This window comes from Mycosarcoma maydis, chromosome 3 (assembly GCF_000328475.2).
Source record: "Mycosarcoma maydis chromosome 3, whole genome shotgun sequence".
Classification (NCBI taxonomy): Eukaryota; Fungi; Basidiomycota; class Ustilaginomycetes; order Ustilaginales; genus Mycosarcoma; species Mycosarcoma maydis.
The window spans coordinates 892,955-920,675 of record NC_026480.1 but is presented as its reverse complement, the minus strand read 5'-3'; the positions used below and the strand labels follow the sequence as shown (position 1 = coordinate 920,675).

The 27,721-nt window shown below is 51.8% G+C and overlaps 14 protein-coding genes across 14 annotated transcripts in view; 4 read left to right on the top strand and 10 right to left on the bottom strand.

The window, feature by feature from the left end:
* UMAG_15043 (putative plasma membrane P-type ATPase) overlaps positions 1–2,393 on the bottom strand; it is a gene marked incomplete at both ends in the record, with an annotated part of 3,405 nt that extends 1,012 nt beyond the window's left edge. The window contains one exon of the mRNA XM_011389842.1: positions 9–2,393. Within this exon, the coding sequence (XP_011388144.1) occupies positions 9–2,393 (2,385 nt within the window). The remainder of the gene's footprint in view (positions 1–8) is intronic.
* Positions 2,394–4,394: 2,001 nt separating this feature from the next.
* On the bottom strand, positions 4,395–6,575 carry UMAG_11370 (uncharacterized protein; the record flags this gene model as incomplete). Its single annotated transcript, XM_011389729.1, has 3 exons — positions 4,395–4,401; positions 4,584–4,816; positions 5,085–6,575. The coding sequence occupies 3 exons, from the start codon at positions 6,573–6,575 to the stop codon at positions 4,395–4,397; spliced, it is 1,731 nt and encodes a 576-aa protein (XP_011388031.1).
* Positions 6,576–6,907: 332 nt separating this feature from the next.
* UMAG_01742 (uncharacterized protein) lies at positions 6,908–8,212 on the top strand (the record flags this gene model as incomplete). Its single annotated transcript, XM_011389409.1, has 1 exon — positions 6,908–8,212. One exon carries the CDS (start codon positions 6,908–6,910, stop codon positions 8,210–8,212), a length of 1,305 nt encoding a protein of 434 aa, XP_011387711.1.
* A 53-nt stretch (positions 8,213–8,265) lies between these two features.
* Positions 8,266–9,879, bottom strand: UMAG_11369 (tRNA A64-2'-O-ribosylphosphate transferase; the record flags this gene model as incomplete). Its single annotated transcript, XM_011389728.1, has 1 exon — positions 8,266–9,879. The coding sequence occupies one exon, from the start codon at positions 9,877–9,879 to the stop codon at positions 8,266–8,268; it is 1,614 nt and encodes a 537-aa protein (XP_011388030.1).
* Positions 9,880–10,453: 574 nt separating this feature from the next.
* On the bottom strand, positions 10,454–10,966 carry UMAG_11368 (putative cytochrome b5; the record flags this gene model as incomplete). Its single annotated transcript, XM_011389727.1, has 3 exons — positions 10,454–10,597; positions 10,711–10,772; positions 10,921–10,966. The coding sequence occupies 3 exons, from the start codon at positions 10,964–10,966 to the stop codon at positions 10,454–10,456; spliced, it is 252 nt and encodes an 83-aa protein (XP_011388029.1).
* Positions 10,967–11,398: 432 nt separating this feature from the next.
* Positions 11,399–12,526, bottom strand: UMAG_11367 (uncharacterized protein; the record flags this gene model as incomplete). Its single annotated transcript, XM_011389726.1, has 1 exon — positions 11,399–12,526. The coding sequence occupies one exon, from the start codon at positions 12,524–12,526 to the stop codon at positions 11,399–11,401; it is 1,128 nt and encodes a 375-aa protein (XP_011388028.1).
* A 579-nt stretch (positions 12,527–13,105) lies between these two features.
* Positions 13,106–14,296, top strand: UMAG_01739 (uncharacterized protein; the record flags this gene model as incomplete). The annotated part of the gene is made up of 1 exon (XM_011389408.1): positions 13,106–14,296. The coding sequence occupies one exon, from the start codon at positions 13,106–13,108 to the stop codon at positions 14,294–14,296; it is 1,191 nt and encodes a 396-aa protein (XP_011387710.1).
* Positions 14,297–14,855: 559 nt separating this feature from the next.
* On the top strand, positions 14,856–16,463 carry UMAG_01738 (uncharacterized protein; the record flags this gene model as incomplete). The annotated part of the gene is made up of 1 exon (XM_011389407.1): positions 14,856–16,463. The coding sequence occupies one exon, from the start codon at positions 14,856–14,858 to the stop codon at positions 16,461–16,463; it is 1,608 nt and encodes a 535-aa protein (XP_011387709.1).
* Positions 16,464–16,547: 84 nt separating this feature from the next.
* UMAG_01737 (uncharacterized protein) lies at positions 16,548–18,546 on the bottom strand (the record flags this gene model as incomplete). The annotated part of the gene is made up of 3 exons (XM_011389406.1): positions 16,548–17,557; positions 17,644–18,091; positions 18,166–18,546. The coding sequence occupies 3 exons, from the start codon at positions 18,544–18,546 to the stop codon at positions 16,548–16,550; spliced, it is 1,839 nt and encodes a 612-aa protein (XP_011387708.1).
* A 570-nt stretch (positions 18,547–19,116) lies between these two features.
* On the bottom strand, positions 19,117–20,016 carry UMAG_01736 (uncharacterized protein; the record flags this gene model as incomplete). The annotated part of the gene is made up of 1 exon (XM_011389405.1): positions 19,117–20,016. The coding sequence occupies one exon, from the start codon at positions 20,014–20,016 to the stop codon at positions 19,117–19,119; it is 900 nt and encodes a 299-aa protein (XP_011387707.1).
* Positions 20,017–20,814: 798 nt separating this feature from the next.
* Positions 20,815–21,555, top strand: UMAG_01735 (GTP-binding protein; the record flags this gene model as incomplete). The annotated part of the gene is made up of 1 exon (XM_011389404.1): positions 20,815–21,555. One exon carries the CDS (start codon positions 20,815–20,817, stop codon positions 21,553–21,555), a length of 741 nt encoding a protein of 246 aa, XP_011387706.1.
* A 235-nt stretch (positions 21,556–21,790) lies between these two features.
* Positions 21,791–22,711, bottom strand: UMAG_01734 (uncharacterized protein; the record flags this gene model as incomplete). The annotated part of the gene is made up of 1 exon (XM_011389403.1): positions 21,791–22,711. The coding sequence occupies one exon, from the start codon at positions 22,709–22,711 to the stop codon at positions 21,791–21,793; it is 921 nt and encodes a 306-aa protein (XP_011387705.1).
* A 445-nt stretch (positions 22,712–23,156) lies between these two features.
* On the bottom strand, positions 23,157–24,078 carry UMAG_01733 (uncharacterized protein; the record flags this gene model as incomplete). The annotated part of the gene is made up of 2 exons (XM_011389402.1): positions 23,157–23,944; positions 24,039–24,078. The coding sequence occupies 2 exons, from the start codon at positions 24,076–24,078 to the stop codon at positions 23,157–23,159; spliced, it is 828 nt and encodes a 275-aa protein (XP_011387704.1).
* Positions 24,079–25,151: 1,073 nt separating this feature from the next.
* On the bottom strand, positions 25,152–26,909 carry UMAG_01732 (putative RNA helicase required for pre-rRNA processing; the record flags this gene model as incomplete). The annotated part of the gene is made up of 1 exon (XM_011389401.1): positions 25,152–26,909. One exon carries the CDS (start codon positions 26,907–26,909, stop codon positions 25,152–25,154), a length of 1,758 nt encoding a protein of 585 aa, XP_011387703.1.
* Between the last annotated feature and the right edge of the window lie 812 nt (positions 26,910–27,721).

Genomic DNA, 27,721 nt, shown 5'->3' with positions numbered 1-27,721 from the left:
ATTCGCAAGTTGTCATCCACGAGCACGATATCAGAAGCATCCTTGGCCACATCTGATCCGTTCATGCCCATTGCAATACCGACGTCCGACATTTTCAGAGAGGGCGAATCGTTGACACCGTCACCCGTCATGGCGCAGAACTTGCCTCGTCGGTGGAGCGCCTCGATCATGCGCACCTTGGTCTGAGGTGCACATCGAGCAATGACGAGGGGCAGCTGAGGAAGCGCATCAATCTCGTCCTCAGACAGCTTGTCGAACTGTGCCGCGGTCATGACCATGCTGTCCAACTCTGCCTTCGAGAATCGCGTAGTGTTGCGAGGCACGATGCCAACATCCACGGCGATGGCCTTGGCGGTACCAGGATGGTCACCAGTGAGCATGCGGACGGTGATACCTGCTTCCTTGCACTTACGCACAGCGCCGGCGGTTTCAGGACGCGGAGGATCGTAAAGACCAACGAGACCGAGGAAAGTCATGTTGGCCTCGACATCTTCGCGCTCGAGTTCCTCGTCGAGCTCCTTCTCGGCTTCCGTAAGCTTGCGGTGGGCGAGAGCGAGAACTCGGAGACCCTGGCTGGCGAGTGCCTCCATGTTCTCAAGAACACGCTTTTCGAACTTTTCGTCCAAGTCGATCTTGCCTTCAGCAGTCTGCGCTGAGGTGCACGATTCAAGAACACGCTCGACGGCACCTTTCATCATCGCATAGCTCTCCTGAGCCTGATTGTTGACATAGGTAACGGCCATGCGCTTGACAGAACTGTCGAAGGGGTATTCGGTAATTTGAGTCCACTTGGCCGCGGTGCGGTCCTTTTCGGTGACTTCCTTGTCTGCATCGGTACCCTTGGTCAGCTTGAGTCGGCCCCAGGCGAAGCGCGTCACAAAGGTCTGGATGGCACATTCGGTAGGGTCGCCGTGGGCAGTCCAAGCGTGGGTCTCCTTGTCCTTGAACACGGTGGCTAGGTTGCAGAGCGATGCAACATTCATAAAGTCTTCGAAGCGATCGTTGCCCTTGACCTTGTCCGACTTGCCAGAGCGAGCAACAACCTCTCCTTCACCAGAGTTTCTACTTGCCTTGGCATCACGAGGTTCAACATTGTTGACGGAGACCTCGCCAAGTGTAGGGTTGAAAGGTTCGTTGGTCTCCGAAACGCTGTAGGTGCCGGAAGCGGGAACCCAAGCCTTGCGGACGACCATCTTTCCTTGGGTGAGAGTACCGGTCTTGTCTGAGCAAATGTCGTTGATGGATCCAAGAGCCTCGAGCGACTCGAGCTTTCGGACAATGACGTTCTTCTTGACCATAGCTTTGCTGCCCATGGCCATAGTGATGGTGAGAACGGCAGTGAGCGAGGCAGGAATCATGGAAACGCCGGTGGCGACTGCGTAGATGATGACTTCATTGTCTGTCCAGTTGTTGGACAAAAATACGATCACGGCAAAGAGCACAGCGACGAAGAAGAGAGCAACAGCGAGCTGCGAAAGACGACGCTGGAGCGGAGTTCCCTTGTTGGTGCCGAGGAAGTTGTTGATCTTGTCCCAGATGGTGAGTGCACCAGCCTGCACGTAATGGTGGGGAAGGGCCTTGCCATAAGCGTTGCGCTTGACGTCACGGATCTTTTGAGCCTTGGCGGCACCGCGGAGGGCGTCGGCGATCTTGCCAATCTCGGTGTTCATTCCGGTGCCGACAACAACACCCGTGGCTCGTCCCTTGGAAACGGTGGATGAGGTGAAAGCCATGTTGAGTCGGTCGCCAACACCAACATCTTCACCGGCAGAGTAAATTTGATTGTGGTCCTTGGCCACTGGAAGCGACTCACCGGTCAGCAGAGCTTCGTCGGTCTCGAAGTTCATCGAATCGATGAGACGGCAGTCAGCAGGGACCGTGTCACCGGTGGTGAGCTCGATAATGTCGCCTGGTACTACCTCGTTGGCAGAAATGGTCTCGCCGTCACCATTGCGGATGACGCGAGCCGTAGGAGAAGCCAGATTACGGAGTGCGTTCATGGTCTTTTCAGCCGAAAGCTCCTGGAAGAAGCCGACGATGATGTTGATAGCAACGACACCGGCAAGCACACCACCTTCGATCCACGAGCCAATGCCGAGGGAGACGCCCATGGCCAGGATGAGGACCAAAGTCATGGCGTTTGCGATCTGGTGCGCCATAATCTTCCAGATGCTGATCTCGTCGCCACCTTCGAGCATGTTCTGACCGAACTCTTGGCGTCGCGACTCGATGTCTTTCTTGTTGAGACCGTGTTCAGCATCTTCGACGCCGAGAGCGCGCATCACACTGGTGTAGTGGTGCTGCCATGCTGCTTCGAGGGCATCTTCGATTGAAATATCGGGACCTTGAACGGTGTCGCTGCGTGGGAACTTGTCTTCTTTCTTGTGCACCATCTTGAACTAGTGGCGTGGTCGAAGAGATGAACCTGCTGTCTTGAACTGAGAGCTCAGTCGCCTATCACGGACAGGTAGGTCGACAAGCAGAATGTGTAGATTGATGTAGGGCCGCTCGAGGGCTATGGAAGCTTGAGCGTTGAGCAAGTGGCGTCCCTGAATCTAGTCGGGAATGTTGAAGGGTATGGAGAGAAGGCAGGGGGGAGCATAGAGCTGAGGGAAGGGGAAATAGTTTAGCCTTGATCGATGTTGGGGTTGGTGGAAAGAAGGAGATTGAAGAAGCCGCCGGAGGCTCGAGGTTATATACCTTACAACTTTGGATCGGTCCCACTAACGCTTTCTGAGATACAGGGAGGACGGGACCCTGGAAAGAGCCGGAAAGAAAAGCCAAGACCGAAGGCAGCCGACATAAGATATCAAGTTCAGGGCACTTGTGCTGTGTCTGGGCTTTGGAAGAGGCATACTGATCGCGAGCAAGCAGTTTCAGAGTCACAGAGGGTTGCGCATCATTTCAGGATAGCGATGACACTACTTGACCAAGGCCACGCGCTTGGTGTCCGCAAAGCGTGGCTGCTGAATGCCAAGACCGCGGCGGGCGGCATCATTGACGATTTCTGCAGATAAGTGATAATCAGCAACGCAGCCATTGGCATCTGGCCGTAAGCACTGAAGCACAAGCGAAGAGTGCGCCATCACTGTGGCAGCTTGAAAGCGAGAAATATCAAGGATCCAGCAGACAGTAACAAAAAGATAGTGGGTCAGCTCAGCGGAGTTTAGCGACGCTCAGGGCGGAGTGAGCGAGTTAATGCGTCATCATTGAGGGCTAGTTGTGGCTAGTTAGCGGGAAATGGTGATTCGAAGAAGCAGCAAATGTGCCAGGCACGATGCAGAAGGAATACAGAACCTGTAACCGGATACGGCAGAGAAGATAAAAGAAGCAGGCCAAGACCTTTGCGGATGGTTCGAAATTTCTGGTTGCAAACGTTGAGCAAGCTTCGAGGATGGCGCTTGGCCTGTCAAAAGACCTGGTACAGCTTGTGCCAAGATGCTGCCAAGACGTGTATATTCTTGCTCTCTTCAGGTGCCTACATATGAGACGGTCACGCAAATTGACGTAAGTCTGATGACGGGCTTGGCATGTGGAGACTACTTGCCGATTTAGGCTACCACGCTGATGTGCTGCCTATTTCTCCGCTTCTGTTCTGTCCCCTCCGGAGATTTATACTCACATTTTTGCTTTCGACGTCGTGTTTAGATTCTTCGCTTTGGCAATACAAGTCTCGAGTTTGGTCTAAAATAGTCGCGATTGCAGTCAAATCAGCCAGTAGCAATCACGATTGCCATCAAACTTGAGAGGATGACGATAACCAACGTTTATCAAAATGGTGACAAGAGAACGTGCCGATGTCTTGCTAAAAGCGATCAACTCATCATGAGAGCCCCAGTTAAGGTGTACACTGATTTATAGTACAATGCTGATCCATTTTGGGTTACGGTCGACTTGCAATGATGAAACTGAAGGACCGGAGAGGCTTGCTCCGAAAGACAGACGAGCATACAACGAGCAGTCTTGAAAATGGCAAGCTCCCAATGGCTGAGGATGCCAAGACCTGTGCCGCCCAGCACACGTGGGATAGTCAAACTCCCCCTGTCCATCATTTCGGCGATCTGTGTACCTGGCAAAGCCGGGTGTTTTAGACGGTGTGACCATGTGCCTCCAAGTCATCGTTGTCGTTCCTGTACCGAATTGCTGAACGGAACTGATAACGTCTGCCGATGGTTAATTCCGTGAGCTGGTTGACCCATAATGTCATCAGTGAGCCAGTCAATCCGGAAATGTCATGTTAAGCTAAATTGTAGTCTCTGTCCTTATGAACGGCCCCGGCCTTGCGCCAAGGTGACATCCTGATGCAACAGTATTCGTGATCGGAGTGCGGTGTTGGCAGCGCTTGATAGATGATGCTGGTTCCATGACGGCTTCAAATCGTGTCGCAAGCGAGATCAGTGCCTGTCGTTCAAGAAGGGGCATGCGGAAAGGGTCTAGATAGGTCAGACGTCTGCTCGGAACCATCTGACATTTTCGCCACCGTTGAGAGTCCGCTTGTTGCCATGCTCGACGCCGCCGGAAAACAATGGACAAAACGGAGGACCGGGCAATGGAATCCAAGAAGGGAGAAGCGAGAAACTTACGCAAAAAGACAATCGTCGCCAAAGTGACATTCCTCACCCCTTGAGAGGGTAGGACACTTTCGATGCTTGAGCCGAAATCTGATACCCTCTTTGTGAGCTGTTGAGATGGGCTCATGCGAGTAAGTGCACATATCACCTTGCAAGCAGCCCTTTTCGGTGAGATGGTAAAAGACGCACGGTGTCGACGTAGTCGTCTTTGTCACTTCATCAACGGTGTCAAACGCCTCACGATTCTGTGCACGCGAGAAGATGATGCGTAACAAGGCGCAGCGAGCTCCCCCAAAAAATAAAAGGATAACGAGAGAGGAAATGTTAGTATGATAATGCTGCTGCATCTCTCAGCAACTCAGAGAGCTGACAGGGCTCAAGAATAAGCTGGGAGCTGGCAGGGTTGCGGCTTACAACTTATGCCTAGCTTTTAGCCGAGAGTGTTTGGCCACGAGGGCGAGACGAAGATTCTTGGCGCCCCCAGATCTGCCGTCCGGATCCGACCACACTTACATAATTCTCCATGCTCCGCAGAGCAGTCTCTTGATTCTTGAACAGGTAATCGAGGTCGATCGCCCGATGCGCATATCGCTTGTACACCTTGGACTCGACGGCGTAGCCTGGCACTTGAATCAAGTGAACCCTGCTTTCAAGAAGACCCATTTCATGGATCGCATTGAGATCTTCTTTATATCCGAAATCATCCAAGCCTCCCAAATAAGCACGAAAGCATCCTGGATCTAGGATCGCATCAACCAAAGCGGCCTTGACTCGCAGATCGGCTGCTTGAAACCCCCGTCCAACATTGACGACATAGTTGTTCAGATTAGCGTCCGTCAAGGCTTGTAGAAAGTCGAAGAGAAGCTCCTTCCTAACCACTCGCTTTTGGTAAAGGACGCTGGCTAGCGCATTCTGGGAAGAGAAAAAGCGGATGCGTAGATCGAGCTTTTGTGGTATCAAGCGATGCTTCTTGGCGATGCGTTGACGTAGCTCCTCACAGAAGAACTTGCCTCCTTCGTAGCCTTTGTTCAGTAGACGAGGATCGAAGAGCAGATTGTCCCCATCCAAGATGACAACAATGTATTGTCGACCACCTTGCATAAGCCCCTCGCGAACCAACGACTTGCGCTCGGGACCATCTTGCATGAGCACAATGTCTTGGTTCGGATTCCAGGCAGTCTGAGACTGGTAGAGTCCGGCAAATTGATCCAATTCTACACTTTGAAGTTGAGCAAGAGTGGGACGCGTAAACTTGGGAGATGTCAAAGACGTATCGGACACAGATGCGACTGTTTCTTGATTCCTTTCGATCTCCGACCTTGATCGTGTTCCTTCGATGGCTGCATATGCCTCGTCTTCAGGCGTCGGACTCTCAGCCTCTGGGATAGATGCAGATGTGACTTTGGGTGAGGCGAGAGCGCTACTGCTCTGTTTGGCCTTGGAGAAAAATTCCCGCAGTCGATCTTGAGCTGTGGAAAGCTCATCTCGCCTTTGCGCTTCCTCTTCTGCGGCTTGTTCTCTGTCGAGTACGTACTGCGTATCACGTTCTATTGAGGCTGTAGTCTGTGAGTCCTCTAAGCATTTGTGACCTTTCTCTTGTATTTGTTGAGGAGCATCGGCAGATGTGCTTTCTGAGGACTGCTTTTTGACAAAGAAGGAGGTAGAGGTATCCTTACGTACATTCTTTATGCTATATGCATAATTACTCCTTCTCTCGTCCTTATTATTGTACGGAGGACTCGCAACCTTGTCTTGCTGGCGTGTTGACCCTTGAAAAGCGCGTGTTCTTGATTTTGGCCTTGCTGCTAACGATGCCTCCGGCTTGATTGTATGCTTTCCACCATATGCTGAGCTTTCTTGTATCCTTTCTCTTCGCTTGTAGCCTGCATGGGTGACGGTTGTGGCCGCACGGATCGTCTGATGAGGAAGAAGTATCGACTCCATGAGGGAAATCGAGCTGCTGGAAGTCAGACAGCTTGAAGCCATCATTTTGACCTTCCACATGGTCGATGGAAGGCTCCCTCTACCTGGAAAAAGAAGAGGCGGGGAGCTGCTTGAATGCTTAGAACGATTGTAGGATGTTGTTGGGCAAGATGGAAGAAGGGTCACAGCTTTTTAGTTTCTTCTTGAAATGTAGAGGATGACAACCGATTTCCGAGCTTATGACTTTCTTGTACATAACTGGACCCTGAATGCTCAGCTACAAAGGTTGTGATCTTCCAGCATCGGTCACAGCATGGGAAGACGCCTCGTTCACGACCTCAACGCGCCAGTCTTGTAGGGAACTCCTTCGCCGGCTGAAGCTGTGCGAGCCATCGCTCATTCATTAACCGCAAATGGACAAAGGCAAAGCGCGTCAGCTTGACAGTGATCACTCAAAGGCGGTTCCACCGCGGGACCGGCTAGAAGACTCACCACTCTCTTACAATCAACTTGTGTCCGGCATCATCGACTTTCTCGAGGTCGCATTTCACACGATTCTATGTATGCGGTCAGTGTACCCATACGATGTGTTTGCTCGACGCAAAAAGTACAGTCATCCCTGCTACCAATCACGACATCCTGGACTCAACGAATACATTTCCCGCGTATTGGCGGCGCTTCGAATCGAGATCGAGAAGAGTACCGTCCGCAAAGTCATTCTCGTCATTCGACCCAATATTGTCATAGATCCGACTGACCGTATACAAGGATGCGGATCTTCAGTCGAACCAACTTCGAGCGATGGTAGCAATGCCAGCCCTGGCGACGCATACGAGCGCTTTGTTTTCAACCTGGACTACATCCAGCCCTTCTCATTGATGGACGAGCGAGACAGAGATCTGGCGATATCCCACAATGTGACGAGCAATGAGCTTGAGATGATGTTTAGAGGATTTATGCAGAAGCTCATGGTTGTCGACGGAATTTTGTACGACATGCCGACCGCAGTAGCTTTCAAGGGTCATGACGGGGACGTCGCATCTACCGCTGAGCTCACGTTCGCTGTGGTGCTCGAGATGGTAGACGATGACATGCCGCCTCTGGGAAAGGATCAGAACGAAGCAAGTACAGGAGATTGGATTCCTGCTGATGCTGAAAATCTAGGGCGTTCTTCTGGAGCCTGCCGCAATCGCCCGAGCAACGGACACGATGCGGATGGCCTGGCCCCCAAAATACGTCCAATCAAAACACTCGACTCGGGCGTCATCAACCTCATGCTCTATGTCGAAGAAGACATCTACGCCAAGTCAGGCCAGCGGCAATCGTCTCACAGCTCTCCGCCGAATCAGAAGAACATTCGGCCTACGTCTGCGCAACCAACGCGCATAGCTTGCGGTGTTGAAGACGAACTGCTGCTGTCCAAGGCTACTCAGATCGACGTATCCTCCGGAGCAGGGGGAAGCGCGAGAGACGTCAAGAATCGGGCACGCCGTCTGGAAGCGGAGCGAGACTTGGACGAGCCAGGTTTGGCCCAGGCTCAGGCAGAACTGGATTACGCACACGCCAAAGCCAAACGCAAACGTGCAAGAATGGTACTGGGCGAAACACGCGCAGCTGAATCGGACTCGGAATCGTCTTCATCTGCACCCAATTCACCGAGCGGAACCAGTCAGAGTGTAAGGGATGAGTATGGTGGTCAGCTCAGTGGCAGCTTTTGATCTCATTGCTCTATAGCGTTGCTCTGAAAAGTCCGGTACAATACATTGATGCTCTATGCATTGCTCCTAGTCGGTCGGCGACGAGGACTGATGAGAAGCTCGTTGACGCGGAGAAGAAATGCTCGGCTAGGTGCCGCACGAGGATTGGCACTGACAAGCCACTGCAATCTTCTCTTTGTTGTGTCCTTGCTGATTTCAGCTGTATGTTGTGATCGAGCTGTATCATCTGTGATCAGTTGGCGCTGGTCTGTGAAGCACGATGCTAGGATAGCTACCGCAAGGCTTCCAGACAAATTTTTGCCGTCCTGACAGCAGATAAGTACCTGAGCTCTGTCTGTCGACAAAGAAGGTGCGGAGACAAGTGTGCGATGGGCTAGATCAATGGCTGGTGAATAGGCAGTGCGGACAGCTAATATACCCTTTTTGTTCGGTGACATCTGAAGTTGGAGGATCCTTGCTCTGGGCTCTATATCCGGCGAGAGGCGGAGAGACGAGAGAGATCCAGCGAGTTGACTGGTTTGCTCATCGCTAACGGCAGACATCGGTGAGCCAGTAAAGTGAATGATCAAGCCGTATTGATTTTTCTCTTGAGCTGAAAAGACGTGATGTGCTGTCCGAGTGCCAATGGAGACTCTTGTGGCTCCAATCTGTACGTCTGATCCACCTTCAGAAGCGATAGTCGCAACTGGCGGGCAGTCAGTAAGACGTGATACGGAAAGTGGTGTGAACCAATATCCGCCTGGTTGAACGGATGACGCCTCCTCTGCAACTATAGTGTCCACCAGTGCCTCAAGGCTTTCCTTGTCGCATGCAAGAAGTTGCGTACGATGCTTCCAGAACGCTTCTGGAGTCAGGCCGCGTGCCCAGTTCTCGTGATCGTCACCTGCTCCTTGTACATAGATGAACTTGTCTTTGGATCTGTGCGAGTTTTCGATATCATGCGCATTGAGCTGCGCTGAGTCCAGGATGAACTTCGATGTCGACACCAGGATGATTGGAGTAAAGACTGCCTGTTTCGACTCTGAAATCGTATCGAGATCCGTCTGCGGTGTGATGAAGATCGGTTTGAGCGGCTTCTTCAGCTGCGGAACTTCGAGGTCCGAGTCGAGCAATGAAGTCACAAAGCTATCAATTTTTGCCAGAATCTGATCGTGTTCGGTCGGCGGAATCAACCATTGTGGAGTGTGCAAGAGGAAACCCTCTTTGTTCTCCGGAGGGCAGCCAAATTTTCTGTTCGATGCCTTGTTCAGCACGGCGCACCAGATTGGGATGGTCTTGCTTAAAGCATCCGGCATGCTTTTCCCCCGTCTGGTCGAGTCGACAACGATCGCTCCTCCTGCATGAGCAATTGCAGGCACCAGGTGGAGGTTGGACCGTTTCAAGCTGAAACTCCATTGATGCGTGTGACCATCAGTGGACTTGAAGTACGAGACGGCAGAGGTGATCGTTGGGTCTGTGTACCATGCTCCGCATCTCAAATTTGCTATGAGTAGGAGAGAAGAGAAGAGCGAGTGGATCTGATGAACGAATGCAGAGTCGTGAGAGATCGAGTGAAGTTTGTTGTAGATGTGCCGGGATTCGCGCTTGATACGATCGCTGTGTTTCCAGTCTTGGCGAGCATATGGAGCAAGTAAGGTAGAGCTCTCAGCATGCTGCTTCGTGATCATATTGTCATCTTGAACCAGGAACCGCAATTGAGGTGGAAAGGGCAAGGCGGAAAGGTGACGAAGCAAGAATCATGAGGAAGGCTTTTCCAAACGAGGTAGCCTAGCAAACACGGGAATCTTGAATCGCGAATCTGTGAATCTCAAAATTACGGTCGAAAAAGCTGGTAAGACCCTGATATCACATAGTTCACGGCAGTTTCGTCATGGCACATAAGTTCGGTTAGTTAGGACGGAAACTCGAGCTGAAGCTGTTTTGTCTGTTGTTCATTGCACTCTGGCTTTCTTGTCCGGGCAAATGGCGAGACCAATCACAAATAGACGCTGTCTTGACTCTCCCGTCTTGGTTCCTTGCTCTGGCGAGAACAGCATCCCTGCCTGTCAAATACTCAGACTCAACCTCACAGCTAGGCTGATAGCTAGGCTGATCATCGTGTAGTCGCTCACTCAACCTTCCCGAAGACGAGACCAAAGCGACGCGCAGTGGTGACGTTATGAAATGGTATCATCAACCAACGATCACTTGTGTATGGACAAAACTGTTCTTTATGACTTCAGATGCGATCGCTGATCATCATTAGAGCTTAGCGGAGTCCTTGAGTTCGCCAATGTGGTACTCCTGGGCGACCTTTTCGAGGATCTTCTCGCTGTGGTAGGTCCAGAAAGCCTCTGTGGCGTCCTTGCCACAGTTCTTGAGCAAAATCTTCTTTCCTCCTGGATGCTAAGAGCAGGGTTGAATCATATCGTTCGGAACAGAAGAGGACCGAGAACAGACTCTTTGTCAGAACAAATCTCACATGCAATTCCTTCAGAAGACCCTGTAATGGTACTTACGTCGTCAAGGAATCCAGTGACATCGTAGACCTTCCCCTCTACAACAACCCAAGCCGAATCCTCTGTGAGGTCGAACGCGCAGCCATGAGACGGAGAGCAGGTCAAAGGTAGGCACAAGGCATAGGGCAATTATGGACATGTTGGTCAGTATTCCAGTCTGTAAAGAGCTAAATCGGCTTAGCACTCAAGGTCGACTTTGAGGAAACTCACCAGACTTGTGGTTCTTGAGCTCGTTCAGGTCGACTTGCTTTCCCATGATGTGGAGGACTCTAGTGTGCTTAGTGGGGTTGAAGTGTAGGATGAAAATACAGAAGAGTGCGGCACTGAATGCGATGCGAAGCGGACGTAGTGGTATGGCACAGAAAAAGTGCGATAGGCGATGGGGATGGTGAAGGAAGACAAGCCTAAAAGAAGAGCAAGGTGGTGAGAGTCACGAGTATGTGTGCGTAGGCCGGTGCGCGCGTTAGACCGGACAGCCGGAAATGAATGTGAGAACAGCAGCTGCTGCAGCACCCGAAGATTGCTTGCTTCTGGCCAAATTTGGATTTCTAAACAACACCTTTGCGATTGGTCAGCGAGGGAAAGTCACGATCGTGAATATTGCTCACAGATTCGTGATTGCGATCTGTGATCGTCTCTCGGCCGTGAAGTGACGTTCTTACTCCACACTCGCAGCACTTGGTTACAACTACTCTGGCACCACGATGCCCCATCTCCATATCCACTCGCCTGCCTCCTCCACCATCTCTTCAGTCACTTCATGGCCCACGCCTGGTCTCCTGTGAATTTTCAAACCTGGCATCTCGCCCTTGGGACCCGTAGGCTCACCCACGACAAGCGCCTTGAGAAAGTCATGATTCCAGTCCCAGAGCACCAACTTGTCCTCGGCTCCGCTGAGCACACAGATCTTCTTGCCCCAAAAGGGGTTTCGTCGTGAATCAAAGCTATCATACGCGGTGCGTGCCGGATCAATCTGGTTGGCCAGCGCCTTGAGACTCGCTGGTACGTATGGCGGCCCGTTGGTCACGAATGAAGTTCTTGTCCGGGAAGCGAGCAGCCGAGAGAAATCGGGCATGCCGATCATAGGTACGCCGATCTTGAAGCGGGGATCCTCAGCGAGCGCGTGCCAGGTAGAGTGCCCTCCTAGAGATTTGCCAGTGATCACCCACTCGGCCACCGTTCTGTCATCTTGTGGGAAAAGATAGCAAGGCAAGAAATCGACAAGAAAAGATGCATCGCGTGCGTCGCCGACGATCATACCATACAGATCCATTGCGTGCCGTGTATTTCCTTGCTTCCATGCTTTCTGCCCTTCTGGGTTGGTGGTGCGGTGTCCATGATTGCGAGCATCAAAGGTAACGAGCAAATGATCGCGCTGCATGGATGTGGTAGCAATGAGGCCGCCATTCTGTTGGGCTCGGTAGGCTGCCTTGTCACGTGAAATGCGGTCGTAGAGCTGACGAGCAATCCTTTCCTCGTTGTCAGCCGAGCCGCCTCGACCATGCATATGGATTACCACGCAAACCGGTGGCGCGGGAGGTGCACTTGCGCGAGATGGAGCAGGTGTGAGCTCATCAAGCCCAAATACGTTGACAGGAAGACCTGCAACATCAACAGCCGCCTTGGAAATCTCGTTACCGTACTTGTATCGTGTCGGAACAGCAAGATTATCCTCCACTTGACCTCGGCCATGAGCGAGCCGTGATGAGCCTCGCTTCTGAGGATGAGGGTTGCTGCCGGGTGCAGTAATATTGGATTCTGTGGTAGATGCTGTCTGGAGCACTTTGCTCTTTTTCTTTCCTAAACCGAGCACCATCTCGTGTTTTCGTTTACAGCACGTAGTGGTGGATGTCAAAGTGCTCAGTGTACGAATCCCTACCAATCAATGCCAAGACAAAGGCGTTCAAGTGTCAGAAGAGGATCTGTCAGGTGCCTGATAGCTGTGTTGTGCAGCTGTGCATGTCGATTCCTGATTGTTTCTGCCGAGGCTAAGGCAGAGAAGACACGACCTCTTCAACGCCGCTCCGAGTGCCGGCGTGTGACGTGCTCGAGACAACAAGCGAATCGATTTTGCATGTTAGGGTTTGCCTTTTTAAATAAAAGCGCTAAGTTAATTTAACTCACGACTGGAAAGAGAAACGAGAGTCACGAGTCACAGAGCCACGGTTCGGCGATCAACCGGAAAGAGACATGAGTGGAGTCTTGAATATTTTTCGCTGCAGACATGAGACGCTGCGCACGTTCCAGAGCCGTGAAAGTTTGACGCGGTTACATAGGTTGGCGTGCCCAATATTTCACGTGTCCATCCATACCTTCTCACATCTGTACCCGTCAGCCTTCTTCCCTACCATACACCTCTCTCTACTGGACCCATCGCTCCCGGAACAACGTCAAGATGGCCAAAGGATCGCTGCTACCCATACTTGGTCTTGCGCTCGCTGGTCTGCTCGCTGGTGCTGCAACTGAATACACGGCTTTCCTTCTCTCGAAAGATGATTCGCTTCGCACATCGGCTACCTCTTGCAACCTCCCATCGCGCCAGAAACTGGCTACGGATGTCACGCATGGTGCGGTACCGATGCTTGACAATTTCCTGTGCGTCACTATGGGCTTCTTCCAGCGCTGCACCCAAAAGCGTCTGAACGTGGGCTTGTTTGCCATCATGATCGCCTTCACCCTGCCGCTTTCTTATCGCCTCTGCTTCCAAGCTGTTTCGCCTAATCGCAAATCATCCCTCAATGCAGGAGTCGTGCTTGTATTGCTCAATACGATTGGCGCTGCTGCAGGTCTCGGCCCCTGGTCTTGCATCTTCTTCTCGCTCGTCTATCTCCCTGCGGCATACAGTTCCATGAAGGTCTCGAAGGCGTCCGTGCTTCCAGTGCCGACGCCGGCCTATAACATCTACACCGCGAATCTTCTGCATGTGGGCGTTGGTATCGTTGCAATCATTACTGTACTCGCCGACACTAAAGGCGCATTGTGGAACTACGCTGCTCTGGCTATCCAGTTCGCAGGCTTGACGTACCTTCCTATCGCTTGGGTCAGCTTCCGCACTCCCAAAGTCAACGATGAAGCAACCTCTCGCAGCGTCATCCGAAGGTACGATGCTGAGGGTGTAAGCTATGCGTTCGAACGTACTTGGTCGTACTACCGCAAGATGGCCGCTCTCTCTGCTTTCATTTACTGGTACGGTCTCAATCGCGTCCTTCGCGGCTACTTTTTCCAAGGAGAGAAACTTGATGCTATCTCTATCTTCTGGTTCGGCGATATTGCCGGTACGGCTGTTGCGCTGACTCTGCTCGTGGTGGCCGAAAAGACGACCTTCAGGAACAAGTCAGCGGTGCATCCTGTAACGGGCGAGGCCAGGTCGCCTCTGGAAATCGAATGTGACAAAGCGATCGCAAAGGCACCCGCAGGCTCGCTATGGCTGGAAAAGACCACGGCAGGATTTATTGCTGCTACTCTAGTCGGGGGACCTGGGTTTGCAGCTAGCATGTGGTGGAGCAGCGGCGAAGAGGAGCTCGGCTGGAAGGCTCGCAAGTCGTGGAGAGAAACAGTCGCCGTTGAGGGTAAGAAGAGCAAATGACCATGCGGTCGATTTGTCGCATCAATTTTTGGCTGAATGACGTTGAAAAAGCACAAGCTGTATCTATGTGATGCTCAGCCGCCGTTGCGCCTTGTATGTATCGTTAATCATATCTGAGCTTCAGGCCTCGTTCGCTCAGCGAATTCACGATTGTGCATGTTTGATCCGAGTGACTGCCTGACTAAAGGGGTTCAGTAACTTCGAAACTGGACTCACTGCTTGTGTGGAGGAGTTTCTTAGGCCGTGAAACGAAAGGCCGCAGACCCACATTCTGGTAGACCAGTCCCCGCTTTCACCTCCTCTTTATCTTCGCTCTTTTCCACCATCACATTCCGATGATATGTCTCCGTCACTTCTTCCTCCCGCATGCAAAGAAATTGGAATCTTATGAACGATCGGTGGCGCTCACATCGAACTGTCAACACCGGCCCCTCCTCACCCGGTTCGGCATATGTGACCTTCTCTAGACTCAACCCTACCTCTAGCCGCAAGACACGCCCAGACTTCGGATTGGCCATTGCGGAGAGCACAGACGACCTGAAAGTGGCTGTTCAGCACGATGCTGGAATCGTCAGCAACTCACAACCTCCTCGGCACATCCCCTGGTCCATTTGTGGTGCCTGCCGAAAACTCGACCGAGTTGTGGCAGAGACTTGAAGCAAGGCGACCGTCGCCGCTTCGCTTCGTCCTGCACCTCTCCCGTCGTCATAACGCAGCTCTCTGCCCGTGTTTCGAGGCTGAGATTCCTTCTCTAACCTCGCCTTCAACCTCCTTCACTGTTACTCGAATCCTGGACCCGGAGCACCGAGTTCCGTACGTCACTCTCTCACCGATGTTTCACGCTGCCGGGCTGACACTCATCCAAGGCCTTCTCAGATGCAACCTCTCTTTATCGTCGTTCGACGTTTCGTTAGCAGGCTTGGAGCCTTGGGACGATCTATGGATCTCACTCCCGCTGGCTCGCTCCATTGCATCTCGATTGGAACTATCTTCAGCTTTAGCATCGATCCTGGAATCTAAAAGCGCGCCTGCATGGAGTCTGGACGAATTCAACCAGGGTCTATCGCACAACTGGAGGGTACCGCAAGAGTATGTGGATGCAGCGGCATATTCGACCGATGCGATCATGGACAACACGCTGCGCTTTGACAGGGCGCAGATGCTGCCCCAGGGGCAACAGATCACCACGCTGATTTCGAAACAATTGAGGAGCAACATTGTACACAATGCGAGAGAGACCTGGCGAAGTGAACGTTTTAAGCTGCACCAGAACCTGGTGAGATGGTCTAGCCAATTGTATTCCATCTTCTTGGATGTCGAGCCGCTTCTTAAGGTGGATCAGGGTGATGTGCAGAAGGAACTGATCTTAAAGTCGATCTTGAACGACTTGCGCGATGTGGTTGTGTCCCCGACAGAAACAGACCTGCTGGAATGGCTGCAATTCACCTATCACTCTTCGCCAACATCCGTCTCAGCACACCGCATGACCTCGAGAAGTCAGCACGGTTCTGACGAAGGCCGGATTCTGTCTTATCTCAATTCGATGGAGCTCTCTGAGCTACGTAGGAAGGAAGCTACCCTCGGAGACATTCTTCTTTCAACCGAACGCGGTGACGATGCAGATCAGATCGTTGGTCGACTTGATTCGATCATGCGAGCCAAGATGTCGTGCTTGCACCACCTCAACCTCATCTCGCTCGCACGTATGCCGTCTTTGAGCGAAACGCAGATGGATTCACAGCTGGACATTGGAGGTACCTCGACAGGCATGGTCATGCACCAGCATTCGGCAGATGACGGAAACGTTCAGAACATCGCTACCACTGCCACTGCGGCTGCTGCGGGCAGCGGTGAAGAGATTGATCAGCTGCATGTAAAAATCGATCTGCTTGCATCCAAGCTTGATGCGCTACTGGCTTCGAGCTCCTGCTCGTCGTCACACGATTTGGCCAAAGACCCACAGATAATACCCAAGTCTACTGTTTCTCTCAAACATCTGGCGTCACCCGATCAGCACACCTACAACTCGAAACGCTCCGTCTTACCTATTTTGGACGAGCTTCCACGTTCAATGACCTTGACTCGGGTCGAAACGAATCCGTCACTGGTCATAGCCATTGTCTCAGCATTTCTGTTTTTCGTTCTAATCCAATCGAGTTGTGCATAGACAGTAAACTTAACGCTGAGCGGAATGCATTCACGGTTGTGTCTTGCTTATATTTCTATCCAACAACGAATCATGGAGAACTGATCAGGTTTGAAGCGCGGCACAGACTCCAGCTCTTGCGCTCTCGGCAGCTGAATTAAACGACTCGACGGTATGCCAAAAAGCGTACGCTCTTCTGATCGACACGTAGTGTGCAGCAGCAGCTGCGAGAATGAGCACATGGAAGATTTGATGACTTGCTCCCAGCATGTCAAACTTTCCCGGTGCAAATCTTTCTGGCACTCTGGCAGCGTACAGCACTGCACCGACGACGTACAAAGCACCCGACAGAAGGAGGAATCGTAGGCCCATAGTTTCAGTGATGGTTCTAGATCCGTAGATATGAATGACGTGGGCTACAGGTACCACGGCTGACAAGCCGAGCACGAGAAATACCGCGGTTCGATAGGGTCGGTATGCCGGGGTAGCGTACGACGGAGCTAGCACAACGTACATTGCCAAAGCACCCAGAGACGTAATCGCCAGCGAGTAGGCGAGTTGGTAGTGCGGGTGGCAGTAAAACCCGTAATGCAAAGCAGGGAGAAAAGAGCCCACGATCATGACGACGATACCTATGTAATCAAGCTTATTAAACTGCTTGGCAAGCGCGTGCGAGTGACACTGGATGGTGTGGTAGCTCGCCGAAAATCCGAGACAGATGATCGAGCCGATAAAAAACGCAGTGAAACCGGCAATATCGAGGGTGTCGGGAGCGCGAACGCTGAGATCAGCAAGATTGGTGCTGGCAGTGCTTGCCGAAGAAGCAGAAGAAGACAAGAAGATTGACGATATTCGGGCGAGAAGCCTTGAAGATGTTGATGGCAACCAGGAGGCAGAAGCTGCGTGGCTAGTCGGTGACGAAAAGGGGTACGAAGCCGAAGCGAGGCGAAGGACCTTGCCCGAGACAGTGGTAAATGTCAGACTGGAGGGATAGAAGATGGCATGGTGCGATAGAGGACGAAGGAAGCTTGGAAGAAGATGGAGATGCTGTAGAAGATGACTGACAAATAGGCCAACGGAAAACACAGCACCCCAGAGATGCGTGTGAATGTTGACTGCGACACCGGTGAACACGAGGATTCCAATGATCTAAATCGTCAGGCATCTGCGGCAAAATGCATTGTTCTAGAGAGGTACTCACCAGTCTCGTTGTGCCAATAAGCCCAAACACTGCGCCAGCACTTGTACGCTGTTCCATGATCATACTTTTTTAGCCTTGGATCTTGGTGTTTTGCTCCGGGGCGACGGTAGCCCTTTACGATCCACGTGTTGTCCTGTGCCCAGCTTGGGAGCTGCGAATGATCAACTAGATACGGATTAGGACCCACCTCTAAAGTACGTTCTGAATTAAGACCGTTTTCCTTCTCTCCGCCGTTCGCATCTGCAGTCGGTGAGAGAGACGGTAAAGGGACGGGATCAATCGCACCTTGTACTCCAGCAGCCACTTTGAGGGATATGGAGAGCTCTTGGATGAAGATAAAAGCGATGATCGAGGGGAACAGAATCCATAGACCATTCGGAATAATCCAGTAGACTATAAGCGTATACCAGTCATTGTGGCCTGTCTTGCACCATCCACAACAGAAGTCCTGTCACAAAAGGAGAGCGAAACCATAGTCAGTCGTGTGCTTCTAGGAAGCTCGAGAGGCGAGACACAACCTACATTAAGGACATAGAGAATGGTCTTGGAGAGCGTCATTGTAACAGCTACGAGCCCATATATGGGTGCAACAGCAAGTGAAGCCGGAGTAGCCTTGACGTGAACAAGGTAGATATAGAGAAGGTTAAGAATGCTCTCACCGACGTTCATCAGGGACTGTGCAGCGGGGAAGCCATCCTTAGTATTCCAAGACGGCAGGCCATAAATGTAGTCGACATTCATATAGAGCGAGTATGGTGACCAGATCCAATGTAAATCACCGCCCAGCATGCTTCTGGGTCGGAGCAGAATGTAGCCAACATCCCAAGCCACGACAAAAGAGCTGAGCAAGAGCCAGGCAGAAACGAGTGTTCGAGGGCGATGTATCGCTGCAGTGGCGGCCATCGTGGATGATAACTTGAGATGAACAAACGAATCGAAGCAAGGAAAGATTTCGGATGGATGGTGATGAAGGAAAGAAGGCTCGTGCTGGGTCGTACGGCGGCTTGAAGAGTCGTGAGTGTCGCCGGAAGCAGCAGCATGTGAACCGTGAACATCAAACTGCGAGGCAGACCAAACTTGAGCTTAGGGTCCATGCCAATCGTGAATCCACGCCCACAAGGGTCCAAGCGCGAAGAAGCGAAGACATGTTCTCGCACCGTTCTCACGTCTCTTGTTCAAAGTGGCCTGAGACGCGACCGAATTCACTAACGATTTCAAAGACCGGCCCATTCGTGATTTACAGGACAGCCGAGGCAGCCGACGGCAAGCCTTGGCTCTAAACATTCGTGATCGCTGGGTCATGGCCATGGGCACGTGCCAAGACAAAAGGCTCAGACAATACTTACAGATGTCAGACTCACGACTGTAGAGCTAGAGGTCAACGGTGAATCGTGGGTCATAGAGGCATGCATAAAAGTACATTGATATTGAATCGTGATTCGCATGGGACAAGGAATTGAAGACCATTCACGATTACTCATCCTCAGCGTCGTCAAAAGCAAGTCCGTCAGTACGACTTTGCAGTTCTTCTTGCTCTTCTCGTTCTCTCCTCTCCTTCTCCCTCTGCTCTCTCGTGTACAAGCTCCAGTCGACTTCTTGGGCACCTTCCTCGGCAGCATCGTCGTCTTCAAACGTGCCACCCTTCTCGAACAGCTGTTTGCCGCTTGGCTTGACCTTGCTCTTCTTGTAATCTTCTCTCTCCTTTGCCGACATTTTGGACATCTTGGCTTCTTCCTCCTTCTTCTCCTTTTCCGCCATCTCCTGCAAAAATCGGAGGCGCCATTCGGCGAATCGTTCGGGTGTCACTGCTGTTCCTCGGAATTTTTCAGCTTCGGCTTCAATCTCTGCTTCTCGCTTTGCACTTGCAGCCGCTTCAATCTCCTGCACGCGACGCTGGATAAGCGTCGTCACACTCTCGCGAAGGTGTGACGCCAGTGTAAAGACCATGGCCATGCCGAGCGAATCCTGTGCTACCTCGTCTAGTTCTGCTTGCAATTCTGCTACGGAAGGCCGTTCTACTGTGCCAGATTCTGTACCGCTTTCTTCACTTTCGTCAGTTTGGGGCCCAAGAATACCCTTTGTGTCGCGGACGACGTGGATCGACATATTTGGGGGTGCATCTGGATATTCTGGCGTGCACTGAATGTCAAGGGAAAGTACGATAGGTGAGCGTGAGCCTTGCTCTACACTTTCCGTAGGTGCTTGCCCTGGTTCGAGACCGATGGAGAAAAGGAGCGGAAGTACATCTTCCTCTGGCTCGATGCGAATGCGCAAATGTTCTGATGAGACCGTTTCAAGTTCGTCGATGTAGATGCTTTCGAGCACTTCGAGCTCTTCTGCCAGCGTCGCCTCGTATTCTTCCTGCGACGGCATCTGTGCTCCGTATCTGTCGATACTTGTCCACGGCGTTCAGGTGACTGCTGTATCGACTGGCGCTGGGTTAGGAGTGTGGTATGGAGCAGCTGTACTAAATTAGTCGTGGTGTCTTTGTTTGAAAAACAGAATCACGAATACGCTGTCCGTTCTGCAGTGCCCCCACTTTTGATTTCCGAGTTCCATCTTCGTGATTTACACGAAAACTCACGCTGTCGCAATCACGAATCTCGCGCGGGTAGACGCTGAGCTGAAAGCGAGCGAGCCCAGCCTAATCAGTCGTGAGTGAGTGGTGAGTCCAACATGCGTCTGTACTGAACCCGCGCTACTGCACACACGCATGCAATAATTGTGACACTCACTCCACTTCCCACCTGAATACCGTAGTTTCACGATTTGTCTATCACTTTCCACACCATCTTGAGCGCCGTCGCCCCCGTCGTATCGCCACTTACTGCACCTCAAGCACGAGTGCCTCCTCGCGACCACATATCTTTTAGCAACCGTGTACAGCGCAGCCCTCGAAATTCATCCGGTCCATCTTCAAACTCCCAAAGACTTTGTGTCAACTAGCTTATCAGTGAAGAATCACTAGAACGGCTTCTCCGCAGCGCGATCAAGATCGGATACAGCAGAGCCATCTGGCGGATCAGTCTGGCTCAGCCCAGATTTCACGTAACAGTGGGATTAATACACTCACCCTTCTCCTCAAGGCAGCCTGCCGGCGCTGCACAGAGTCACAGGTAACCCCGCCCTCGGTATCCCAACTATCGGATCGTCCAGAGGATTATCGCGACAATGGACGACCACGCATCGCTAGAAATGTCGGCAGCATACGACTTTCTACTCAAGTTCATCATCATTGGCGAGGCTGGCACAGGCAAGTCATGCCTCCTACATCACTTCATCCACAATCAGTTCAAGGAACAGTCCGCCCATACAATCGGAGTCGAATTCTCCAGTCGACTCATCAAGATCGGCAACAAGAGTGTGAAGCTTCAACTCTGGGACACGGCGGGTCAGGAACGATTCCGCTCCGTCACACGGAGCTATTACCGCGGCGCTGCAGGCGCACTGCTCGTATACGATATTACCAAACGATCCACCTTTGAGCCGCTCTCGCGCTGGCTCACAGATGCACGCGCGTTAGCATCACCGGATCTCGTGGTCGTGCTAGTGGGAAACAAGACGGATCGCGGCGATGATGAGCGTGAAGTGGGGTATTTGGAAGCGAGCAAATGGGCCAACGAAAATGGCGTTTTGTTTCTCGAGACTTCGAGCATCACGGGCGAAAACGTCGAGGCGCCTTTTGCCTTGGCTGCTAGGAGCATCTTATTGGCCATCGAATCGGGCAAGCTAGATCCCGAGAAAACTGGATCCGGTGTTTCATACGGGGACAGGGCGCTGAGGCGCGTAGGCAGTGGGAGCCGCTTTAGCTTTGCAGATATGGATCCAAGCAACATTCGGCCACAGAGACGGGGCGGCGCCGCCATCAAGATCAAAGAGGCACTTAATGGCAAGATGGGCGGCTGTTGTTAAACAAAGCTTCCTCTTCTTAGCCATGCTTCGCATCTCCTAGATTTTGCATTCTTCTCTTTTATCTTGTTCACGTTTCGCATTTACATATACCAGGTGACATCAACATCACTACCCTGTTTACTTTTCTCAGCTCCTGGTCTTGAAACAGACATGCAAGCATTGCAGATTCGGGTGACGTACTGTGATCACATTTTTCTTGGTGTCTAAAACGACGGCTGTTTAAACAGCTGCAGCTCTAGGCCTTGCTGGCGAGATCGGTCCTAGGCGTCGCCTCTTGCTCCTGCGCGCTATCCAAAGCTGCATCGCTAGACGTGATGAGAGCACACCGCAGTGTTTTTACAAACGTGTTGTAATCCTTGAATGCCTCTAGTGCTGGCTGGTCCACTCCGTCTGTCTGGGCTGTTTGCTGCGACTGTCCTTCTTGGTCTCCCTCAAGGTGCATCTGGGCAAATCTCGAGTCTTGAATACCCCATCCACGGTGACTGGCAACCTTCTCGATCGTCTTGTGCAGAGTTGGAGCGGTGTTTTTGATCAGCTGCTTTTTGGCCTGCTTGTCTAGGACTTGGTCGGTTTCAGACTGCACTTTATCAAAAATGCTTTTGACTGCATCGGCGTGAAAGAAGGAATGGAGGAGTTGATCGACGTTGACTACGCCGGTGGTAGTGTCGGCCTGGTTGGCAGCATTTTTCTCTGCAGATACGCCGTCCGACGTTACCGTGAGTTTTACGATCGAGGAGCTCATGGAAGACGTCGAAGATGAGGTTGGCAACGTGCTTCCCATCTCAAACATGTCCAGAGTCCAACTAACATTCTTCAATGAACCAGGATGCAGCGATGGGGCATTGCCGCTGAGAATGCTCTCGACCTCATCGGGGGAAAAGGAAGTACCGACGTGCGATGCTATGACCGATTCAGCTTTGCGACGCATCATGAGCCGCATGGATTCGTCGAAGTTCAAAGACTCGTCCGCATCCGAGTCCTCTGTCAGCTGCATACCTGGATCAATTTTGTCTGCAATTGTCTGAGGTTGCGTGCTGGAAGGAGGAGAATTTTGACGACTGTGCATCCTGACCATTCGATGCTGACTTGCTAGGACAGCATTGTTGAAGTCAAGACACGCCAATGTGAGGAGCGAGATTCGAAGAGACCAGTTCATGCTGTTCATGTGTGGAGAAGGTTGTGGCAATCTGTAAGGCGCAATCGTGGACCCAAACGCGAACAAACCGACTTCTTAAGGTTTAACGGTAGCTGAAAGTACAAGCTGCAAACAGGATGCTGCCTCAGATGAACTGGCGACTACCCTTTCATATCAAGCACTCCTATTCAAAACAGGTTGCTCAGCCAATCATGAATGTGGGACAATGTTGCCGCTGGACTCGCCTTTATCACTGATCGTTGCCGCTGCATGAGTGGGCTTATTGGGCCCTCAGCCGGCGTCTTCACACGTCAGCATCACAGTGCTTCTTGACAACATACAGTATCACGAACACAATCCAAAGTCACCGAAATGACTGTTGAGCTTCTTCCGACGTATCACAGGGTTAAAGTTGGCCGTTTCTTACACTCCAGAAACAGCTGCGTGCTGAGCGTGTTCTACCAACCTACCAGGGGATGGATTGATTTTTGTAATCTCTGAACGTACCATTGTCGCCCTTGTTTAGACCGCTCACCACATCGACCAAATTTTTCGCCGCCTCGCTGGCTTCAAACTGACCTTTGCTCCTGTCTAGCGGCTTGTCACTTCCCTCTCCGCCAGTGAAGTCCTTGCTCAGGTAGCTTCTGACCGTTCCTGGGTGCAGACCGACCGAAATCGCGGGCACCGATCGCAGCTCCAGCTCTTTGCTGAGCGTCTTGATCAGCTGATTCAACGCGGCCTTGCTTGCCCTGTAGCTGTACCACCCGCCCTTTTGGTTGTCGCCAATACTGCCCACTTTAGCACTAATGCTGGCGATGACGCTGAGGTCACCAGGAAGGACACCTTCGGCGAGGTTCTCCACTTTTCCCTCTTGAATCTTCTTCGCCTCCGCCCCGCGAGGGATAAGGGGAACAAAGTACTTGAAACCGAGCAAGTGCGAAAAGGTGTTGACGGCAAAGGTCTCTTCCAAGTGCTTGAGCGAGATTTGTGAAAGGTTCTTTTCAGCGTGCAGAATACCGTTAATGTTCCACAGCGTCTTCAGGCAGGAATCGCCGAAGCGAGAAGCGATCTCTTGGGCAGCAGCGTGGTATGATTCTTCCGACTTGATGTCAAGCGAGATTGGGTGCAGGCGAGACTCGTCTAAGTTGTCGCCGGAGAGTATGGCATTCTTGGCTCGGGATGCATCGCGAGAGAGTGCAACAACTTGGAGCCCGGTCCGGGAGAGGTACTGTTTCGCAATTTGGGCACCGATACCTAGTCGTTGACAGCAACAAAAAATTCAATACTTGATTTAGACATTGATACTACATAGAGAAAGCTGCTATTGAGCATCAACGTTGAAACCCACCACTACCGGTTCCTTGAATGATGGCAACGTTGGGTGCCATGATCGTCAGACGAGCTGATTAGTTCCCAAACAAGTAGGCTGTAGTTTGGCTTGACCGTGTTCAATCGATCTATTCAGCCGAGGTGTTGGTCTGAGCTGCAGGACGATGTTGGTAGTATACTGGAAGGCGCTCCACAACATCGAACAGGGTGGTTCATTCGGGACCTAGGCTCAGGAAGCTTCATGTCACAAGCTGATCGCATACTGCTCAAGCTCCATGAATCTGTCTTACGCTAAGCCAGCATCGCCGTTGCGTCAACGGAGCTGTCAAAAAGCAGAAAGACGAAAACGCCTCCGACTCAGGGTCCTGTCGTCTTTCGCCAAGCGCGTCATATCACAAATCGTGAATCACGAATTCTGCATCAATTCACGATCACAAATCTGCCGTCCGAACCTCCACACGACGTCGTCGACTTTGTTGCTTACTTAGCGTTTTTGCGCATTGCTACAGCACTTCCTAAAAGCTCTACAGCGCGGCGAACGGGGCAGTTTGAGTCCTAGGTAAGCTTGGAGACTGGAAATGTTGGATGTCAGACAATCGCTTTGATCCAAACAAGGCTAGTCATGAAAGCGGCTGGCTGGCGTGGCAACAAGGGAACATTGGACAAGTTGATTCCAATCGGCCGCACAGCAACTGAGCAAATTGTACCAAGCAAGCTGAGTGTGCCTTAGTAGCTTTTGCAGATCGTCGTGAAGGCCATCTGCTTGCAGTGAAAGCCTTACCTGTCTTTCCACTATGCAACCCGCTTTTGAAGCGGATGATAGAGTGCACTTTACACCAACAATCACGAATGGAGCAGCGTAGAGCACGGCGGCACTAAATATTCCGTAGACCTCAGCATGAAAAAAATTACATCACAACCTCTTGGTCAAGAACCTGGACTCCCTCCCCCATCTCTAATCGCACACTCACTCTATGTGGCCATCTTTCTCAGCTTCGCGCGTATCTCTCGTATAAGAACAACAACATTAACATTTGATGACCAACATCAGTACATGCGTGCCTTCTTGCGTTGCAAACTGTTCTGCAAAGCTTGACCTCGCCGCCGTGTCCAAACACAGTAAGTGGAACCCCTAATCGTCGTCAAAAGTGATCTTCTTGGCCTTGCCTGGTACAAGCTCCTTGAAGTGGTCACCGTAACTCGAGTGTGTCTTCTTCTTGATGGTGGTAGGAAACTTGGTCAGTGCATCTGGCACTTTTTGATCGGCATCTTTGAGCACCCTGATGAGCTCACCAGCGTGTGCCTTGTCCATCTCGGTGAAGAAAGTGAGACTCTTTCCAGTCTTTCCACCTCGTCCAGTTCGACCGATACGGTGAACGTAGTCTTCAATGGTAAGTGGGAAGGTGTAGTTGACGACGTGCTCCACGTTGGGAATGTCAAGGCCTCGTGCAGCAACATCGGTAGCGACCAGAAGAGGCGTTTCAGCCGACTTGAACCGTTCGAGCGAGGCGATACGCTCGTTCTGTCCTAAATCACCGTGGATACCAGAAACCTTGAATCCGCCACGACGCAGCGTTTGTTCGATACGTTGCGCTTCCTTCTTGTACAGGGCGAAAATGAGGATCTTGTCCTTGGATCGTTGAGCATTGACGGAACGCAGGAAATCGTTAAGTCTTCGTTCTTTGGCGTAGCCATCAGCAAGAACTTCGACAGTCTGCTCGACGCGACGGTTGGCAGAAAGCTCGTCAGATCCCACTGTGACGCGGACAGGACCGTTCATGAACGACTCGGCGAGACCGCGGACGGCAGGTGGCCATGTGGCGGAGAACATGGAAGTGTGACGGCCTTCCTCGCGTGATTTGCACATGCCGATGATGGCACGAATGTCGGGCTCGAAACCCTTATCTAGCATGCGGTCAGCCTCGTCCAAGACCAAGTATGTAACGCCAGACAGGTCCAGCGAGCCGTCTCTTGCCATGTCCAAGACACGACCGGGAGTGCCAACCACGATGCGAACCGGAGGGGATTGATTGAGCAGGCGAACTTGCTCCTGCTTTGAAACACCACCGTACAAGCAGATCATGCCAATCCCCATCGACTTGCCCAGTTTGGCCATATTCTCCTCTGTCTGAATGGCCAGCTCTCGTGTGGGAGCGATAACGAGAACGTTGACCTGCGCACCTTTGGCCTTCTTCTTTCCACTGTCCAGAACTTTGTGCTTCGTAACCAAGTGTTGCAATGCTGGCAAACCGAAAGCAAACGTCTTGCCCGAACCCGTCTCGGCGATGCCCACTACATCCTTGTTCTGCAATAGGACTGGCCAGCAGCAAGCCTGAATGGGTGTGGGAGTAGAGAAGCCTTGTGAATCGAGAGTCTTCTTAACGGCTGCATCGACCTTGCCGTCGAGTTCGCGGAAGTCAACCATAGGCAGCGGCGGACGCTCGTTAGACTCTTCGGGCGCCTCGATGGTGATGTTGTGCGACTCGACGAAGGCGCGAGCCGCGGCAGGGTTGGTTGGTGTGAATGATGCGGCTGAAGCGGATGAAGACGCTGCCGGAGCTGGTGAAGCTGCAGGAGTAGATTCTAGTGAAGTAGCGGCACCCGACTTGGCCGCAGCCTTTTTAGCCTTCTTCTCCTCCTTTCTGCGCTTTTTGGCTGCCTTCTCGTCGTCATCAGCGTCAGCGTCATCTGCGGAACGCTTCTTGTCCTTCTTATCCTTCTTGTCTTTCTTGTCCTTCTTTGCGGGGGAAGCTGGCGAAGGAGACCCCTCGAGGCTTGTTGAAGCGGAGGCCCCGGCGGCAGCTGCGGCCTTGGCAGAAGCCTTCTTCTCCTTCTTGTGCAGCGACTTGGCGCGATCCTCAAGCGCTTTTTCTGTCGCGCTAGTCGTCATTGTATGTAATTAGACAGATACTTTTGCGGGATGTGTCTAAGAAAGAAGGAAGTGAAGCATGCCCAGTCGGCGGGCTTTGTCTGTTACTGCCAAGTGAGAAGAAAAAAAGGTGAACTTTCCCGGCAAAACACGAAACACGCAAAATTTCCATGTTCGGTCGGACAAAATTTCAGACCCTGTCCCGTGTCAAAATTGATAGAGAGGATCGGGCTATTCAATATCGCAAATCAAGTGGAATCGGCGATCATCCTGTCGAATATTGCAACCAGCTGACTCAAGCTCAACAAGCGAAGGACGTCATGAAATGTCGCTTAGGCGATCAGATCCTGGCTCGTTATGACAGCTCTTGGGGGGTCTAAAGCTTTTTATCCGACTTCACAATGCTTACAAGCCTCGTCCCCAATCTCGAATGTTTTGTGTGCGATCAGATCTTGTCAGCCACGCAATCTTTGAGTTAGCGGCGCCCTAAGCCACAAAGTTGAAGCGTTGTACGCGATGCTCGTGACCATAGGCTCGTGGCTGTAACCTCCACAACGCCTCTTGACAACGACCCTTTCCTAAGCTTTCTACTAACTTACTTGCGGCCACAATCACGAATACGTAACACATGACAAGCGTTTGAGCTGCCATTCTTGATTCTCTCGCTGTCTGTTCCTTTGACAAGTTCTCTATTCAGAAGTGACATGACGAAAAGAGTTGTTGCTCTTCTCGACTCCCTTCTTAACGAACAGAAGATTTTGCTGAGCAAATGGCCCAATGTAAGCCTTCTTGAGCTAATTCACGATTTTACCACCCTGACCGGTCGATCGCCC